The sequence below is a fragment of the Mastigoproctus giganteus genome, chromosome 7 (assembly GCF_048544385.1).
Source record: "Mastigoproctus giganteus isolate SK-2022 chromosome 7, ASM4854438v1, whole genome shotgun sequence".
Classification (NCBI taxonomy): domain Eukaryota; kingdom Metazoa; phylum Arthropoda; class Arachnida; order Uropygi; family Thelyphonidae; genus Mastigoproctus; species Mastigoproctus giganteus.
The window spans coordinates 83,203,567-83,224,918 of NC_143581.1; the positions used below are offsets into that span (position 1 = coordinate 83,203,567).

The 21,352-nt window shown below is 39.8% G+C and overlaps 1 protein-coding gene across 1 annotated transcript in view; it reads right to left on the minus strand.

Moving 5' to 3' along the window:
- LOC150083034 (poly(A)-specific ribonuclease PARN-like) overlaps window positions 1-21,352 on the minus strand; it is a 504,128-nt gene that overhangs the window by 454,732 nt on the left and 28,044 nt on the right. The window contains exon 2 of the mRNA XM_090376989.1: window positions 19,708-19,785. Coding sequence (XP_090233115.1) covers window positions 19,708-19,785 — 78 coding nt within the window. The remainder of the gene's footprint in view (window positions 1-19,707; window positions 19,786-21,352) is intronic.

Here is a 21,352-nt window from a genome sequence, read left to right on the forward strand (position 1 = left end):
AGATGATCCTGCAGTGCTTCTTTAACCAGTGCCTCGATTAATTTTCCGGGAACAAAAGTTAAACTCACAGGTCTATAATTACTTGTGTCAGCTTTTGATCCTCCTTTGTGAATTGGGGTCACATTTGCACATCTCCAATCCATGGGTACCTCCCCTGAGTCCAAGGAAGCTCTCGTAATTATGGCTAAGGGCTTGCTTACTTCCTTTGCTGCCTCCTTTAGTATAAGTGGATAGATCCCATTCACCCCCAGGTGCCTTCTTGTGTTTATCTTCAACAATTTCTCCTCCACTTTACTCTCAGTTATTACAAGATTCTCTAGCTTACTGCCAGAGTTGAATACACCTCTGGCATTCCCCTTGCTGAATAACTCCTCATGTCTGAATGTCGATGCAAAATATTCATTTAGTTTGTTAGCTACCTGAGCAGGATCATCAAAAGTTGACCCATCGATATCAAGTGGACCAATCTGATTCATCCCCTTCCTTCTAGAGTTTACATAAGTAAAGAACTCTTTGGTGTTTTTCTTTGCATCCCTTGCCAAGGATCTCTCGTAATCTGCCTTCGCCTGCCTAACCTCCTTTGCAACTTGGTTACAGATCAACTTGTATCTATCATAGGCTTCTGAGTCACGTGTTAATTTGTATGAATCCCATGCATTTTTCTTCTCTGCCTATATCTATATGTCTCATTAGTTCATCTGACATCCATTTAGGCCTAAACCTTGAACAATATTTCTTAGTTGGTATGTAAAGCCTAGTAGCTTCCAAGATAAGTTCTTTGAATGCTTCCTATTTTGAATTTGCTGTTGGTAACATCATCAGTTGGTCCCACTGTATAGAATTTAAATACTGTCTCAGTCCATCGTAGTCGCCTTTACGAAAGCAATAACCCTTCCCTTTACCACTAATGGTAGTTACCTCTTTGAGTAAATCCCACTTCAGCACACTGTGATCACTGCCACCTAGTGGTTCATTTATCTGCAGATTCTTAATGCATGAAGAATCACTACTGATAATCAAATCAAGAGTATTACTCCCTCTAGTTGCCTCCTGAACATGCTGATGTAGAAAACAATCATCCAATAAATCCACAAAAGCTTTGCTAGTGTGTGAGTGACCAACCCACAAATTCCAGTCAATATGTGGAAAATTAAAATCCCCCATTATAAGAGACTCTGATTTACTGGACCACTCTATTTCCCTGTACAGTTTCTTATTATACTCATCAGAGTCATTAGGCCTATAGCACATTCCTACTCTCAATTTTGATCTCCCAATTCTTATGTCACACCAAACTGACTTGACACTGTACTGTCCAGCGATGTCGACTGGCTTTACTTCCTTGGATTTTATGTATTTCTTAACTAATAGCATAACCCCTCCTCCCTTCCTATCCTGTCTATCCTTTCTGTAGACATTGTACTCCCCAAATTCCAGTTCTGCATTCCTTATATCTGCATGACCCCACGTCTCTGAAATCCTAACAATATCTGCCTTTGACGTTTTGAGCAATACCTCAAATTCATCTAATTTATTTACTAAACTCCGAGCATTGGTGTACACGCAAGTATACATGCACCTGTTCTTTTTCTTGGCTACACTAACACAACCCATGTGTTTACCTTTACCCCAATGATTCCCAGCAGTCTCTTAAATATCCTGCATGTTATTTTTCAGGCTGCTGCTCATTCCAATAGAAGCAGTGCAAGAATCACTTTCACCTCTGCCAGTGGCTACTGTTAATCTATTAGTCCTTGTATCCCCCCAATCTAGCAGTTTTCCGACCCACCTAACACTGCCTCGATAGCATCAGCAAACATTCTTGCACCCTTTCTATTTAAGTGTATCCCATCCCTGTAGAAGCAGTCTCTCCTGTTAACAAGTACAGTCCAAGGCTGAAAAAAATTCTACCCCTTGATTTTTTTTTTTTTTTTTTTTTTTGATTTGGTAGTTGTTGGCGCATCGGCTTCTGTGGCCATATTGCACCTCCCTCCCAAGGTTTTTGCAGTACTTTGATCCAAGCCCGAGGCGGGAATCGAACCCGCGACCTTTGGGTTGCCGGGCAGGTACTTTACCCACTCGGCTAGCCCGGTCGGCCTCTACCCCTTGAGCCTTGCACAATCTTTCCAGGGTCACAGAAAAGGTTCGACAGGCAAAGGCAGTTTATGAGAAATCACTAGCAAACAGAGCAAAGATGGGGGATAAAGAATTCTTCACATATATAAATGCCAAGAAGAACAGAACAAACCAGATGGGACCTTTACGTAAGGGAAAGGGGATAGTATTAAATACACCAGTTGCCGTTGCAGAAGAACTCAACAGTTATTTTGGATCGATATTTACAAATGAAAAACCTTTTGTGGCAATGGGAAATTGTGGGAGCGAAGTTGAAAAATATGTAATTAATGATATTGAAATTTCGGAAGATTATTTAATGAAAAAACTTTCTAGCCTACAGACCAGTAAGGCTCCTGGAGTTGATGGAATATACCCTATAATCTTAAGGGAGGCGGCAAGCGAGTGCATTGAACCATTGAGGCTAATTATGCGAGCATCACTAGACTCTGGGGAGATTCCATTGGATTGGAAAAGTGCAAATGTATCTCCCATACATAAGGGTGGGTCTAAAAGTGAAGTTGGAAATTATCGACCTGTCAGTCTGACTTCAGTAGAATGGAAAATCATGGAGGCAATGATCAAGGGTGGAATTCAGGGTCATTTGGATCGAATTGAAATTCTCAAGGATACTCAGCATGGTTTTGTAAAGGGAAAATCATGTTTAACAAATCTGGTTCGCTATTTCGAAAGGGTCAGGATTTAGGGAATAATTTCGACATTGTTTGTTTAGATTTCAGCAAAGATTTTGACTCAGTCCCACATGAGCGGTTGCTTTATAAGCTGGAACAGGTTGGAATCACTGGGAAAATCCTTAGATGGATAGAAGGATGGCTTCAGGGCAGGAGGCAGAGGGTTGTGATAAATGGCTATTCCTCAGATTGGGTTGATGTAAAAAGTGGGGTTCCCCAAGGATCAGTATTAGGACCACTGTTGTTTTTAATTTTCATAAACGACATTGATGACGGGATCGAGGGCGTGATGTCTAAATTTGCAGATGATGTTAAAATTGGTAGAGTAGTTAATGATCACTGTCAAGCTGAGCTTCTTCAGCGAGACCTAGATAGACTTCAGGAATGGTCAGAAAAATGGCAGCTATGCTTTAATCCAACAAAGTGTAAGGTAATACACCTGGGAAACAGTAATCCCAAAATAACTTATTCACTTGGTGGAGTTCAACTAAACCCAGTACTGGAGGAAAGGGACTTGGGTGTTACGATATACGGTCAGACATGAAATTCTCTGAGCATTGTAAACAGGTTGCAAGGAAGGCCCATGGTGTCCTATCGATATTTTGCAAGTAGAGATAGGGAAGTGATAATCCCATTATATAAGGCTTATGTTAGACCACACTTGGAATACTGTGTTCAAGTACGGAGACCGCACCTAAAGAAAGACATCGAGCTTCTTGAAAGGGTGCAAAGACGGGTAACTCGCCTGGTGAGATCGGCAAAAGGGCATCCTTATGAAGAAAGACTTCGAATATGTGGGTTGCAGAGTTTGGAAACTAGACACCTTAGAGGAGATTTGATTGAAGTGTTTAAGGCTCTGAGAGGCATCAGTAAAATGAATGAGGACAAAATTTTCAAGATTATAAATGATGCTAGAACTAGAGGAAATAAATTCAAGTTACGGGGGGAAATGTTTAGATTGGACTGCAGGAAGTTTTATTTTAGCCAGCGAGTTATAAATTACTGGAATAAGTTGCTTTCATGGGTGGTAGGCCATCTGGATAGTACTTTCGGGTAAGGGAAGCGCATACGATGATAGTTAATTTCCTGGTTTTTTTTATTAATTATTATTTTTTTTTTTTTTTTTTATCATTGTTTTGTTTGGATTTTTTTTTTTTTTTTTTTTTTTTGGCTGGTGCAGCATAAGCCATAGGCTTTCTTGCACCATGCGGCCATTACTAATACTAAAGTATCGTGAGGAATTCAGATTTGTCAATAATAATATGCAATAGCAGAAATATATATTATTAGTCATTCCTGAGTTACGTAAAACTCAGGAATGACTAATACGAAGTAAGAAGTCCTGGAACGTATCTCTTATGTATGTTGGGGACTTTTGTATTTTTGGGTTAACTGGGAAATCGATTATTCGCGATTTGTTTTTTACCATCTATCCCGGAAAATCGAGAGTCTACTGTATAATGATGGTCAATCAAGATGTTCTGCATTGCTAAGATCCACATTAGTCTACAATGTATACCAACTTTCCATTTTTTCCAATACCTTGCCTAAGAAGTAAGGGACACTAGTCTGTAATTATTTGGTAAGGAGTGATCCTTCCTAATTTCAGGAGGGCTAACACAATTGAATGACACCAAGATAATGGATATGTATTTTCTCTAAAGATCTGGTAAAAATAAAAGATCAATAGGGGGGAGGTTGTGGCTTTCTCACTCAGATACTGCAGCATGATTTAGCATATACTATCTGGGCTGCATCATTGTTAGAAAAGCTATTCAAGGATTGTTTAAGTTCTACTAACATAAAAGGTTGATTACATGGGGAGGAAGCTATACTAGCAAAATTGATCTTGTACTGCTCAGCATTTAATATATTTAAAATGTGAATCATAGGCAGTAGCAGTTGAAACTGCAGAGAAAACTTCAGCAAGTGCTTCTGCTATCTCAGCAGGGGAAAGCATATCGTAACCCCCCCCAGTAGCGGATTAAGTAAGTTCGGGTTGAGGCCCCGGGTGCAGAAGAAAATATTGGGCCCCTTAAAAAAAAGAGAGACAGGGAAAATAAAAATACATGTTAACCATTTTTTTAAATAAATAAAAAATATTATGTACTATCAATGTTTTATTTCCAATAAAATTTGAATATAATATGTATAATATAATTAATAATAGCATAATAATAATCACAAAGTTTTGAACTAATAGTTGAACATATTAGTTCAACTAATTTGTTGGGGTTTTGTGTGGGCCCTTCAGAAGTCGAGGCCCAGGGCACGCGCCGGTGTGCCCGCCGTTAAATCCTCCAACCCCCCTCCAGCAAAAGATGAAGGAAAAACTTGTTGATATTTATTATTCAGAGCCTGAATTCTTTTCAAAATGAACCTTGAATCAATGTCTCTGTTAAAAGTGCTAGAAAATTTAATCAAAGTTTATATGTATTTTCATTTGGCCTTCCATCTAATTCATTGTGCTTCTGCTTTGGGATTCTTGTAATTAATGAAGTTAGAAATCATAGGGATTTATGGAACTGGTTCCAGGCTGTAATCTTCCTCAATTTCACAAGGGCACAATCCCTATTTCACCATTGATTACACAGTCTTGTTTATCTGCTTGTGATTTTAGTATTAACATACTGGTGGCAGTTGATATTTGGTTTGTGATATGTGTGGTTACATCTTCAATAGGAGAGGACTGAATCAGTGAATCATCAAAATGGATGTGTTTAGAGTAATTATTCCAGTCTGCCTTATGGAAGTTCCACATGATGTGACTCAAAAACTGAGGGATCAACTGAGATAATGGACAATTTTAGAGATAATTGTCCTTGAGGATGTCACAGATATTCTCTCAGATACGCCAGGCAAGCTGTACTGGCCACCTGGGAGTCTAAAACACTGATGGAACTGATATTCGGGTGACATTCAAGTCAAGCAGACCTAACTTCTGCGAAGTCCAGACAGTCTGTGACAGCCAACTCCTCTGCTTGCACCTTCACGACGGTGCGACTGTTAGTAATCCTGGATATAACCTCCATGCACAAGCACACTGTGGGTGACCACCCAGGTGTGAAACAATGTAAGCAGGGGTCGACGTGTGGTGCCCATACCACATGGAGGAATGTCAACCCTCTGTGTTACCAGGAAATACTAGGTGGTAGATGATTTTCATCAACCGGTAAAATACCACCACTTTGCTTATTGGAGGCTTGAAGTGGTGAAATCCATGTTTAGTCTCCAGAGCTAAGTTCCAGTCAACCCTTCCCCATCTCTTCCATCATGCAGTATGACTGATGACTTTTGAGGTTATGATGAACATCATGGCAAGATCCAATCACACTTACATTTTGAAGGTACAGCTCTAAAACGGTGTTCACAGGCCGGCCGCTAGTTAGTACACTGGACCGAACCTATTGGTAACTCTCTAGGAGGCTTCCGGATCAGCTAGTGTATAATCTTGCTACCTCTACTCTACCAGATAGTGACTGGAGGGAGTCCGAGTAGTGTGTATGTGGGAGGCACTGTCAAGGCCACATTATATCAAGGATCTGGGTATATTCTTACCATGTGTATGCCATATCCAAAAATATCATTACTTCATACAGCATGTCCCCCCCACACTTTTTCTTACTATTGAATACACCATGAATTGTCAACCTAATAGAGTAAGTTTATCTGCAAAAAGATCTAAACCTGCCAAACACTTCCTAGTTCATTTCACAAATATACGTGGTCTCAATTCTAATCTCAACAATGTCCATTTCCACTTGCAGTCTTTCAAACCGCATGTACTTTTTCTAACAAAATCTCAGTTATCAGTTAATTCAACTACTGCTCATCTCAGTTGCCCAAATTATTCACTGTATGATTCCTTTCGCCTCAAAGGTAGTACTTGTGCATATGTCAGTTCCGATATTCCCTGTCAGAGAATTGGTAATTTTGAATCTCCTCTCTTCAATCTTCTCTAGCTTAAAATCTCTCTGCCTCACTGTGCCAAATTCATCTCTACTGTTCTCCCAACTCCACTAATCACTTGGAGCTCTTTGCAACTAGACTTTCTCCAGTCCAACTTTCCTAACAGTCACGTAATTTTCCTTGGTGATTTTAATATGCACAACTCCAGCAGGCTTCTGTTTTCTAGTCACACCGACCCAGCTGGTCGAGATGCTGAGGCTTTTGCAGTTTCTAATGACCTTGCACAGATTGTAAATTTACCTACAAGAATACCGGACAATCGTAACCATACAGCCAACACGCTTGATCTTTTTCTCACAAACAACCCTTCTAAGTACACGGTCGAAGTGAGTGGTCCTTTAGATACCTCATATCACAACTTGGTGATTGTCTCTTCTCCAATGGAGCCTTTATCTCATGGCTCTTCCCAACCTCATATTGTTTGGCATTGCAAGAATGCAGAATAGGATGACCTGCAAGATTTCTTTTCTTCTTTTCCTTGGTCGGACTACTGTTTCAAAACTTCTGATGTCAACATTTGCTCAGATCGTGTCAGTGAAATTATTCTTGTAGGAATGGAATCCTTTATTCCACACTCCACTCTAAAATCTCGTCCTTTATCTAAACCTCGATTTACCAAGAAATGTACTAAGGCTGTTCAAGAGAAGAACGTTGCATATTGTAATTGGCTTGTTTCCAATTCTTCAAGTTTCATTTTCTGCCTACACCAAAACTCGCAACAATTGTAAAGCAATCATTAATCAGTCCAAACTAGATTTTGAACAGATTAAGAGTAGAAAACTTGCTTCTTGCCCTAATAGTAGCTGAGCATTCTGGTCTCTTTCCAAAGCTATTGGCCGCAACTTTTGTCCATCTCTGTTCCCACCTCTGTCAAAACCAGATGGTTTTGTTGTCACATCAGCCAAGGATAAAGCTGACCTGCCGGCATCCCATTTTTCTTCCAACTCATGTAGTAACGATCTTGGTAAAACACCTCCCACCATTCTGAACACACTCCATTCAATGCCTCCTATGGACTTCCATCAAAAGAATGTCAGAAGGATTTTGACGAATCTCTATGGTAAGAAAGCTCCAGGTCCTGATGGTATTTCTGCAACTGTTCTCAAAACCTGGGCTCCTGAACTTACTCCTGTTCTTTGCCACCTCTTTTTTCACTTTCTTATTCCAAAGGTGTTTTTCCTTCTGATTGGAAATTTGCTCATATCCAGCCAGTTTCTAAAAAGAGTTACAAGTCCCTCCCATCCAATTATCGTCCCACTCAATTACTTCTACTCTTTCTAAAGTAATGGAGAAATCAATTAACCGCCAACTCTTAAACTACCTAGAAACCTTCCATCTGATCAACGATTGCCAGTATGGGTCATCAGTGTCGATCCACTGGTGATATTCTGGCTTATGTAACCCATTTATGGACAAATTCAATGGAAAAGTTCGGTGAAACATAAGCGGTTGCTCTAGACATCTCAAAGGCATTCAATCATGTTTGGCAAAAAGGTCTTCTAAAGAAGCTTCCATCTTATGGTTTGCCAACTGTAATTGGTTATCAGTTTTCTCTCTGATCGCTCACTGAGGGTGATGGTAAATGTCTCTCTGTCTTCTAACCTCCACTAATGCTGGTGTCCCCCAAGGTTCAGTTCTTTCCCCCACTCTTTTCCTCTTGTATATTAATGACCTTCTTCCTTTGACTGGAAATCCCATCCATAGTTTTGCCGATGATAGCACATTGCTTTCACTTTCTGTTTTGAAAAACCCTGCCCTGCTCAATCAGCTTCAACTTCTCGAATATCCACTACCAATTCCTTAAATACCGATCTCCAGGTAATTCTCCAGTGGGGCAGAGACAACTTAGTTGATTTCAACCCTTCTAAAACTCAGTCTTGTCTTATATCTCACAAAAAGGATTCTTCTGCTCCTATGCTTATCTTTTGTGACACTCTGATTTCTAGACAAAATGATATATCTCTTCTGGGGATTACCCTGACTTCTAATCTCTCTCTTGGCACAAGCACACATTACAAATATTGCTTCCTCTGCATCTAAAAAACTTGGTTTTCTCTTTCGGCCCCGGCATTACTTTTCTTCCAAACAGCTGTTCACTCTATACAAATCGCAAATCCACCCTACCATGGAATATTGTTCACACATCTGGGGTGGTGCCCCCAAAACCTCTCTCAAGCTTCTAGATTCCATTCAGAAGAGGGCAGTTAGGTTAATTAATGACTCATCTCTAACAGAATCTCTCCACCCGCTGTCTCATAGATGTACTGTTTCTGCTGCACGCCTTTTCTATAGATACTTCCATGGGCACTGTTCTTCTGAATTGGCTTCTATAATTCACGCTCTCTCTCTTTCAAAACAGTCCAAACACGTACTGCCACCAGCCAACATCCATTTACTGCCCAACTTCAAACTCACCAACTTTTCATCTTCCTCGTTTATTCATTCAACTGCCGTTTTCTGGAACAACCTTCCTTCATATGTATTTCCTGAAAATTACAGTCTACAGAAGTTCAAGTCTAATGTCAACAAATATCTTCTTTCGTCTTCTCACCTTCCATCCCAAGCACAGTACTAAGTACTATAGTTTCTAATACCTCTTGTGTTTGGGGTTTTCATAAAAAAAAAGTGATCACTGCTGTGTGAACCATCGTCAATGACCATTCAATACTCGGATAGAAGGAAAATACATTGAAAGATCTAAAGCAGTTGGAGCATCTGTAGGAAGATGGATATAGGTATGAGACCCAGCATTCAGTAAAGTGAGTTAGTAGTCATCCAGTAAAGATTCTATTAGCTTACCTCTAAGTAAGAAGCTAAGTAAGAAAGCAATAACATCTAGCAGCTTGTAAGAAGATTCTCATAATGGAGTGTGGCCATTCAGATCGCCTAAAACACAAACTAGAGATAGAAGCTGAAATACTATATTCTCAAGGTATATTATTATCGGCATATGATGCAAGAAAGCAAGCTTATAAATCATCAGCCAAAAAAAAAAAAAAAAAAAAAAACCTCGATCACTTGTCTGCCCTCTCCAATAATCTGTTTAGTTCTTCCTTGAATTTATATAAAAATTCAAGTTTGTTCTAACAGTAAACTAGATTGCATTCAGCCATCAACCACAAGATGGCTGAAGGCAAAAATCCTCACATCTATCCTGCAACCATTTCAATTTATGTCCCTTGTGCAAAGTCTAAGCAAGGGAAAGAATGGCATTGGCATTGAGGTTGCTGAATCCATTCAAAGCCTTAAAACATCAATCAGATCACCTCACAGGTGCCTAGTCTCAAGATGGTGCAATTGCAAAACTGAAGCCTGTCTTGGAAGACTACAATTTTAATTCCTTTCACAATTCTCGTTGCCCTTCTCTACACCCATTACAGCAGATCTACATCCTCCTAAAATGAGGACTCCAGACCTATATATAGTACTCAAGATGCAGTCTAACCATGCCTTATACCAACTTTTCCCAAACGTTTTTAGTCGTGGAACATTATTCATCTCACAATATATTTATGGAACACTTATGAAACACAAGTTTAGTGGAAGCCAAAGAACTGTTTGCTGATATTTTATTACATACAACGCACTATGCATCAGGAGCACCTTTATTTCCAACATGTGTAAAGCCAAAATTCAAATAACTGTCTTCATACTTCATTTTGGTCTTTTATTAGTTGGTTCCTGTTTTTTCACTGGAATTATGGGGAACAAAAGGCTGTGATTGTTCATCCTCACTTTGAAGTGTGACAATATTGTTTGTTTTCATCGAGCACAGTTGATGAGTATGGTGAGTGTGTCCAATTCTGAGTCTTGCCAATACCACTTCCTCTCGTCTGTTTTGTTGAAAGCCTGAGAGCCACAGCTTTGCTTCTTGCTTTATCTGGTAAAGTTTATTGTTGGTGTTACTTTTCCAGATCTGTGACCAGTTGTCGTAACTTGCTTTGCAAATAACAGGCTTATAATCAAATCAGTGTAAGGAACCTGAGGATGTTCTGGGACAGCTAGCTGAGGATGTTTAGCTGCGAGGTCCGCTCTTTCATTTCCCGGAATACCAGAATGGCCAGGGATCCAGCAAAAACTGATTGGACACACTACAGGAAAATAGCTGAGAATGAACGTGTTTCAAGGTAGGATGAGAAGATGAGAAATTCTTCCTTATGGCAGAAACAGAACTAGCAAATAATTATAAATTATGGCAGGTGAGATGGAAAGTTCAATAATTTTACTAAGTGCTAATTTGATGGCATATAATTCGGCTGTGAAGACTATAACACAAACTGAATTCGCTTATGCACGATTCGCCTTTGTGTTTACAAGAAATGGCAGTTGAACACGGAATCATCCCAACTGAACGCAATACGATAGGAATGAAGAGAAGATTCTGAAATTGTATTTATGTTTTTTATATCAGTGAAGGTGAAACACATTTCACCATAATAACGTAAAAATCCACACAATTCCAGTTATTGATACTATCGCAAATGCAATTAGATCGAGTTTACTACCAGTTTATAACAGATTCGACTAACAGGAACGCAACTGGAAATTGTTTCTATTGTTTTATGGTAGTAACTCCTAGAAACATGCTTTAGTAAAATGTGAGGTGTTAATATCGGCCTTTATAGTGTTGTTTATTCAGTTGCTACACGTGCGCAGCTTTGTTTATGTGTATCAAGCGTGCTTCCTCGTTTTGTAATTGTGCCTTATTCCCTAAAAATGAGCAAAATACTTAAAAGGTGTGAAAAGGAAGCATGCTGGTGAAGACACTACAGATTCAGAGAGAAAAAGAAAAGCAATATCGATAAACAGAGGCGGACTGGGTCAAAAATTCTTACCCGGGAAAATTTGTAGTGGCCTCATAGCGTTTATGGCCAAAATCACACCGGCCTCCGGTCCACCGGGGTTTCCCCGGTAAGGCTTATGGCCAGTCCACCTCTGTCGATAGAGAAAAAATATGAAATTGTGAAACGCTTTGAGCGAAATGAAAGACCATGTGATATTGCAATGCTACAGGCCTGAATGAGGCAACGCCAAGAATTACAAAGAATGCAGAGAAAATAAAAACAACTTTCATAGCAGGAACAACTCAAAGTGTAATTAAAATCCATTAGATTAAGACACAAAGAATTGGAAGAGATGGAACGGCTGTCATCTGTTTGAATAGAAAAATCAAACAAAAATCAAATTTTTCTTACGATAGAAGCAAAAGCATTAGCAATATTTTATTACGTAAAAAAATACATAAGTATTTTATTACAATAATTTATTGTTTTTGGTAATGTTTTGGTTACAAATGTGTGTTCAATCATGGGTGGTCGGCACCTAACCCTATTTTTCCCATAGGGCCTGTTGTTTATATTGCACGAGGGTTTCTAGGAACACAACTATCGTGCTATACGAGGACTGACTGTACCTACCTAGTAACGGGTAGGCCAGCCTTTCATCCGGATAAGGCAGTCACATGGCGAGGCATTGAGTCCACTAGTTATGAAAGTGTTACACAGGTATTTCCATCCATGCTTGCTGCACCGCTGTCCATAATTCTGTAGCATTCCTGGGTGGAAGATCCAAAGCTCAAACAGACCTTTCCACAGCACCCCAAAGATGCTCCACAGGATTCATGTCTGGTGAACGGGTAGGCCATTCTATGGTGATAAAATCTGTGGAAAGCTCTTTAAACCATGTTCGAGTTGCCACAGCTCTGTGGGGAGAGGCACTGTCCTGCTGGAAGAGTCCACTCCCCTGTAGGTGCCTGATGACCATGAAGGGTTTTTTTTTTTTTTAGGAGCATTAGCAACTAAGGCCATATTGCTCCGGGATATGCGGTGGTCATTCCCTGGCCTTTCCGCATCCTCCGTATTTGGTGGTGACGGGCTCGAATCCCGGTCTAATCAAAAAGCGTGTGCTACGCACTGCTGCTCCTTCCCACCTGCCTATTGAGGCACCTACCATGAAGGGATGCAGATGAACTGCAAGGATGAACATGTAACCTGAACCATCATCCAGTTCAGAGACGCATCTAGCAGCGGTCCCAACATGTGCCAGTAGAACACACCCCAGACCATTACAGACCATCCACTTGCCTGAACAGTTCCTTGTTGACATGACAGGTGCATAGCTTCATGCAGTTTCCGCTAACATAAGCCCCCCTCCTGTCTGCTCAAAATAACTGCAAATGGGACTCATCGGACCAGGAGACCCATTTCCAATCATCCAAGGTCCAGTGCCGATGTTCTTTGGCCTATTTGAGGGGTAGTCTTGTCTCGTGGTGTTAGCAATGGGACTCTGATGGATGGGTGGCTCCTATTAGCCTATTGCAGCTAATGATCGCCTGATGGTTTTGGTGGAGACATTTCTGGCACTTCCCCCATTATAGTCGACGGTGATTTGTGCCACTGTCACTCTCCGATTGGCTGAAACAATGCGAGACAGATGTTGATGGCCATGTTCAACCACCACCTTTCTCTGCTCACAGTGCTGTCCATGATGGGATGTTATTCCGGAAATGCATTTTCCCGATACACACTTGATACTGTAGAGCAGGGATAGTACAATTTCTGTATCACCTCCATGCATCGGACACCATCATCCCTCTTTCAAAGTCGGTTATCTCGCAACATTTATCCATAATGACATCGAATTACCATCTACATACCTGGATCACCTCAATATACCTGCCAAGCAGTGGGTTCATCCACTAGTGAGAGGGGTGACAGTGCTGTGTTGCCCAGGAACCAGATATCCCATGAATTCTGTCCTTTCAGTGTATATTCAACTGTTTTAGACAATCCATTCATAGATGAGTGACACAGACTTGAAAATTTAGCTTTCTGTCTAATATCAATCAGGCCCAGGAATCTGATGCCATTAACCAGTGGGATCGGACTGATGTAGTTCTGAATCAGGATGGAGAGCACATCGCTTACAAAAGTGAGTGGTGGTAGATTTCAGCTCTGCTAGTCGATATCCACTGCATGAGGTCCAGAATTCAATTTTGTTTATGGCAAGTTGCAATTGATATTCTATAGTGTTCAAGCTTTGTGGCTGACAGGAGATGGTGAGGTGATCCCCTTACATGTAAGCTGTGTTAACTCAAATTGCAAATAAGGTTGCATTGAGTACGTATCCCTGTGAAAATCCTTCTTTCTGAATGAGATACGGACAGTATATTTTGATTGAAAAGAGAGCAGACGAAGAAAATTCTGGAGTAATTATGCCAGTTTGCCTTCTTAAACTTCCAAGTAGATCGTTTCTGAGGAGATGGAAGTGTTCATGTTTGTAACAAGCAAATTATTGGAAAATGATCACTGTGTATAGGGTGGTTTATCACTGACTATGTCGTACTTGGAAAGACTGATGGTGAGCAGATTGATAACTCTATTGCAGAGGTAGATCCTCTAAGTAGGTGAATATAAGTGGGAGATCCAGAGTTTAGTATAGTTCATTAGAATTGCTGCTTAGATCTCTTCAGTTCCACTGTATGATATTGGACATTATTTAGGTTTAGTTGTGGCAGATTGATCTGATTTTTTTGTAGGTGGCACATTTCTGTCCGTCTTGTTTTGTTTTTTTTCTTTTTTAGGGAAAAAAAGAACTCCATTCGCATGGAGTTCTAAAATAGGCTCCTCATTATTTGAAAGCTCATCTACATTGGAGGAAGATTCCATTTTTCTGAGCGGGTGTCAGATTTTTTGACTGTTCTGTGTCATATCACTAGGAGTAGCACTAGGGATGCTGATTGGAGTATTTGTGGTTTCGCAAGTTTTTCTTGGCGGAATACCTTTTTTAAAGGTTGTTAATGTAGATTTGACCCAGTTAGCTAGAGAGGTATTAGGCAGAAATGACACATCTGTTTGTGCTGCAGTAGAAACAGTTTCCACTGCAAGCAGCATAGAAATGACTACTAGGCATGCTCAACATAACTTGCCTAGGTGCCTCAGGAAACAACTTTATTTTCTATTTTATACTTTTGAATTTTTTTCCCTGTTATCCATAATTCACAAGCTTTGGAAAAGGCTGGGTGCCTTCATTTGCAGTTTGGACAGGCAGGGTTGTGATTGAGCAGTCAGCTTGAGTATGCTCCTTGGACATGCAGATGGGACAGATGGCATCCCCTCGACATGCCTGCTAGGAATGACCATATTTCTGGCATTTGAAGCAATGGACCGGATTCAGAATGTAGGGTTGGATCCGACAGTTTAAACAGCCAGCTTTAATTGAGGATGGTAAGTCTGGAGTGCTGAATGTTAAAATGATAGATCTAGTTGGCATGAGATTTCCGTCCTTTTTTTAAGTCATGATCTGTTTCACATTTATTACTTTTCTGACTACTGAGTTCTTGGAGTTGTCCTTCGGAGACCATAATTGTCCCACTCACTGATGACACCTTTTAATGAATTTATGGTTTTGTGGGGAGTAACTGATAATATCAGCTCACCAAATGTCATCTTTAATAGCTGCTCAATGTTTTGAGATGACTGTTTTAATCAGGTCTCCAGATTGTAGTCTTTTCACCATTTTTAATGATCCAGCAATGGATTCCAAAGTTTTTTCGATTAAGAATAGTGATAACTTGCCCACAGGTTGGGGGATACAGAATGCATTACCAGGAAATTTGGTATGTCATTATGACACTGTGCTTTCCTTTGAAGCCTTCTGGGTCAATTGGATTCATGGATTATGTCTGAAGGTTCTGATCTTGAGCTCAAAGGCTCTACAGTTGGATAATTATTTGTATCCATGTTGGCTCCTTTTGACACTGGGGGTTTTTATCTTTACCACCCAGGTTACCAGCCCAGCCATGGGGAGGCAGAAGCAGTACCGCTTGGTAATCAAGCATGGGGGGGGGGGGGTTAGAAAAATTAGTAAAAGTAATAAAAATTAAAGAAAAAGGTAACTTCTTTTTCTGGGCTCTTCTTAAGATAGTAGAGTTATTTAACAGAAAAATGAAATAAACAGAGAGGAAACCAAGAAAAACTGAGTCGCAGTGTAGAAAACGCTCTTTAATTGCACAAGATACACTTGGACATGGAAACACTTGGCATTTGGGGCCACAATGGGATAATCACCTAACAAAGTTGTTGGCGCCTCCATAGCCAGGTGTGCAGGAGCAGCAGTGCGTAGCACACGCTTCTTGATTAAACCGTGGTTTGAGCCCGTGACCACCAAATACGGAGGATGCGGAAAGATCAGGGAATGACCACCGCATATCCCCAGAGCAATATGGCCTTAGTTGCTAATGTTCCTAAAAACCAAATAACAACAACAACAACAAAGTTCTTATATATGGGCTTTATGGCACAATGGCAGCAAGGCCATAATGCGTCTTATATATATCAGCATGTTCGGGATGCTGATCAGCACATCAGCATGCTCGGGAGGCAACTAGAGGGAGTAATACTCTTGATTTGATTATCAGTAGTGATTCTTCATGCATTAAGAATCTGCAGATAAAGGAACCACTAGGTGGCAGTGATCACAATGTGCTGAAGTGGGATTTACTCAAAGAGGTAACTACCACCAGGGGTAAAGGGAAGGGTTATTGCTTTCGTAAAGGCGACTAACAATGGTCTGAGACAGTATTTAAATTCTATACAGTGGGACCAACTGATGATATTACCAACAGCAAATTCAAAATGGGAAGTATTCAAAGAACTTATCTTGGAAGCTACTAGGCTTTACATACCAACTAAGAGGCCTCCGTAGCCAAGTGGGCAGGAGCGGGAGTGCAGTAGCATACGCTCTTTGAGTAGACCGGGGTTCAAGCCCCTGACTGCTGAATACGGTCGACCTGCCAACTTGCACTGGACCAGCGTGGCAGATTATGGTCCATTTTCCCTCAGCATGAATTGTTGAGGAGGCTTCCATCCTGCAGTGGGTTGATAATGGCTGCACTTTACTTTTTACCAACTAAGAAATATTGTTCAAGGTTTAAGCCTAAATGGATGTCAGATGAACTAATGAGACATATGGCAGAGAAGAAAAATGCAGGGATACATATAAATTAACATGTGACACAGAAGCCTATGATAGATATAAGTTGATCTGTAACCAAGTTACAAAGGTGGTTAGGCAGGTTAAGGCAGATTACGAGAAATCTTTAGCAAAGGATGCAAAGTAAAACAGCAAAGAGTTCTTTACTTATGTAAACTCTAGAAGGAAGGGGATGAATCAGATTGTCCACTTGATATCGATGGTTCAACTGTTGATGAGCCTGCTCAGGTAGCTAACAAACTAAATGAATATTTTGCATTGACATTCATACATGAGGAGATATTCAGCGAGGGGAATGCCAGAGATGTTTTCAATTCTGACAGTAAGCTAGTTAATCTTGTAATAACTGAGAGTAAAGTGGAGGAGAAATTGTTGAAGATAAACACAAGAAAGGCACCTGGGGTGGATGAGATCTATCCAATTATATTAAAGGAGGCAGCAGAGGAAGTAAGTAAACCCTTAGCAATAATTATGAGAGCTTCCTTGGACTCAGGGGAGGTACCCATAGACTGGAGATGTGCAAATGTGACCCCAATTCACAAAGGAGGATCAAAGGCTGACACAAGTAATTATAGACCTGTGAGTTTAACTTCTGTTCCAGGAAAATTAATGAAGGCACTGGTTAAAGAAGCACTGCAGGATCATCTAGACAAGACTTCAATTATAGCTCAAACACAGCTATAATTGAAGGTCTGTTAAGGGAAAGTCTTGCCTGAACAATTTGATTGGATACTATGATGCAGTCACAAAAGAACTGGATGTAAGAAATAACTTTGATATCATGTATTTGGATCTTAGAAAGGCTTTTGATACTGTTGCACATGGAAGACTGCTGCACAAATTGGAGCAGTGTGGCATTGGATGCAAATTGCTGCTATGGATAAAGGGATGGTTGAAGGGGAGAAGACAGAGTGGTAATCAATGGACACTGCTCATCGTGGACTAATGTTATTAGTAGAGTCCCTCAGGGTTCAGTGTTGTGTCCATTATTGTTTTCTGTATTTATAAATGATATTAATGATGGTATATCAAGCTTAATGTCCAAGTCTGCAGATGAAGCAAAGGTTGGCAGGGTTGTTAAGGACACTACTGACGCTATGCTGCTGCTGCAACGGGATCTGGAAAGGTTCAGCAGATGGGCTGAGAGGTGGCTTATGTTATGTTATGTTTGTTATTTAGGAGCATTAGGAACTAAGGCCATATTGCTCCAGGGATATGCGGTGGTCATTCCCTGACCTTTCCACATCCTCCGTATTTGGTGGTGACGGGCTCGAACCCCGGTCTAATCAAGAAGCGTATACTAAGCACTGATGCTCCTTCCCACCTGGCTACGGAGGTGCCTGGCTGAGAGGTGGCAAATGAAGTTTAATATTGACAAATGTAAAGTACTACATATGGGAAACAGCAACCCCAGAGCAATGTATCAACTCTGTGGTACTACACTGACAGTGTAGTAACACGCAGTGTAGTACCACAGAATGAAAAGGACCTGGGGGTAATTGTGCAGGCATATATGAAGTTCTCTGAGCAGTGCAGATGGGCTGCAAGAGTAGCTCATGGTGTCTTGTCAATGATATACAGGAATTTTTCTACCAGGGATAAGGAGGTGATAATTCCCTTGTATAAGGCAATGGTCAGGCCACACCTTGAGTACTGTATACATGTCTAGAGACCTCATTTCAAGAAGGATGTAGAGCTGCTGGAACGAGTAGAGAGAAGGGCAACAAGATTAGTGAATGGAACAAAGGGTTGCTCTTACGAAGAAAGGCTTAAGTTTTGCAACACAGTGTCTGGAGACTAGGCACCGGCGAGGTGATCTGATAGAGGTGTATAAAGCCTTGAATGGTTTGATCATGCTCAATGCTGATGGGATTCTTCCTCTTGCTCAGAATAATCACCTGAGAGAGCATAAATTCAAATTGAGAAAGACAGATGTAGGATAGATGTGTGGAAGTTTGCCTTTAGCCAGCGGGTAGTTGTTTGGTGGAACAGACTTCCATCCCTTGTTGTGGAAGTTGATAGCCTAAATAAATTTAAGGCTCAGCTGGACAGGTATTTCGAACTAATGGAGGGGTGAAATGAAAGTGGGTTTTTTTTTTGTTTTTTTTTGGCTGATGCTGCATAAGCTTGCTTTCTTGCATCATATGCCTCTACTAATGCTAATGCTATCATTGACAAACCTCATAAACTGTCCTGACAACCTGTCAGCACTGACTGAATGCATGATGTTTGTATATGTGAGGAGGTTATTGTACTATACAAGCTTATGGCTATTTCAAATAAACATTATAGGTAACTGAGAAAAATGCAAACTGTACTTAATGCAAAATTAAAAGAAATAATAATAGAATCATTAGATATCATTTAACAGTACCTTGTTTTCCATATACCAGGTTACTCTTTTTCTAATGTTAGTGTCTCACAAGAAACACAATAGACTACATAATATATTACCAACATAATGGTTAGTGTTGCTAAATTCCTGGTTTGCAGGTATGCATACAGTGGGATTCATTTTGGCCTTTTCCATCAGCAGATTCTTGAATTTTTAACACAAAAACTGGGGCAGTTGGGTGTAGGGAACTGTACCTTCAAAGGTAATGTGGGAATAAAAGTAAAAGGAGTGGTTTTAGTGTGTAATATAGCTAGGGAAAAAATGGGGTCCAAACAATCTCAGAAGCCTGCGAGCAGGTTGACTGTTTGGCTAATAAAATAAGGGGGCATGGAAGGAAGTTCACCTTAGTTTTAGTACATATATCACCATATTATATCATTGTATTCAACACACTAAAAAATTTTTTTAATGTTTGAGGCTGTTTTTGACAAAATAATTAGTACTTGTATGACAAAGCAAATTATATTTTTAAAGATAATTAACATAATATTAATTCAAAATAAAAGATATACTACAGTGAACTTTGTAAACATTTGCTAATACCTGTGAGTTCTGCATCAATAGCAATGAAATCTGCTTCATTAATGGCATCTTTTACAATAATTACAGCCTCTTTAAAATCTGTTAAATAAACAAATTAGCATATTTAACAGCATACTATAACATTCCTCATACAATTTTTAATTTCAAATAAACCATAAATGTAAATAGGAAAAATTCACTCCCAGAAAAATTCATTCCTTTAGTAATAATAGCAAATCGTACAATGTAAAAATTAACCCAACAAAGTGTCAACAGTCAAATAAGCATTTCTTGTGTTTCATACAATAGAGACATTCCTGTCAGATTCCACAATTATTAGGTCATACCAACAGGGTACCACCCAACTGGTATGTTATTCTAGGATTACTTATACAAAAATGAATAATACCAAAAATTTTAATTTTAATACAGGGGCTCTCTGGAGCCATAAAAGTGTTATATATATATATATCTTTTCTAAGGTTCATATGAACACATGTCCAGTGATGCTTCACAAGAGTAAAGCAGAAGAATAAGTAAACAGGGTTCATGATATAAATCTGGAGCCACTTCCAGGTGATAGAGGATATCTTACGTGTAAATTCTGAATATGGTTTAAAGTGAAGCCACCAAACAGAACTAGAGTTCTGTAATGGTATAGACAATTCATAAAGGTCACCTACTTCTTGGAGGTCTCACTTTAGGAAGTAAGTATGTAGATCTTCTGGAATGGGTGCAGTGAAGAGCAGCCAGATTGATGAAGGGAACAAAAAGATACTCTTAACTAGAAAGGCTTCAGTTCTTCAAATTGCAACATCTGGAGACTAGGCACCTGTACTAACCGAGGTGTTTAAGGCCTTGAATGGAATGAGCAAGATCAATGTTAATAGCATTCTTCCTCTTGTTGAGACTACACAAGAGGCATAAATTCAAGTTGAGGAAGGATGGTTGCAAGTTAGATGTGCAGAAGTTTGCCTTCAGACAGCAGGTGGTTGATTGTTGGAACAGGTTTCCATCTGTTGTTGTGAAAGTGGATGGTCTGAATAAATTAAAGGAAAAACTAGATAAATTCTTGAAGGGTATGGATGGGTGAAGTGTAGAGTGTGTTTAGTGTCAAACGGCACCAGGGGTTTCCCCCATCTCCGCGTGCTATACATTGTGGGTGTGAAACAGAACACTGTCAATGCCAGAGGTTTAAAAGTGTATGGATTTTGTACATGTGTAGTGTCATGTACCATTGTTCCTCTGGTCATTTAGCCACTGGGCCCCTAATGGGACCCAACTTTGTCCACACTCTGCCTCATGGAGGCAGACCAGGTACACCAGTATTATAGTTATTTACTCTGGCAGGTCCTGCCACCTAATTTCCTGAGATTTCAGTGGCAAGGACCTTAAAAAAATATAATAAAATAAATAAATAAAAAAAATAAAAATAAAATAAATAAATATTAAAAAAATATAATAATAAATAAATAATAAAAAAAACAAAAAAAAAACACGTTATAGTTATGGGTCAGCCAAAAAGAAGTACTATTTATGCAAATAAATGTTATTTTTTTTTTTGCTGATGCTATGTAAGTTTGTTTTCTTGCATCATTTGCTAACATTGCTACTACTTGTGCAATCATCCTGGCCAAAACCTAGAACAAAAGTCAATGACGGTGCA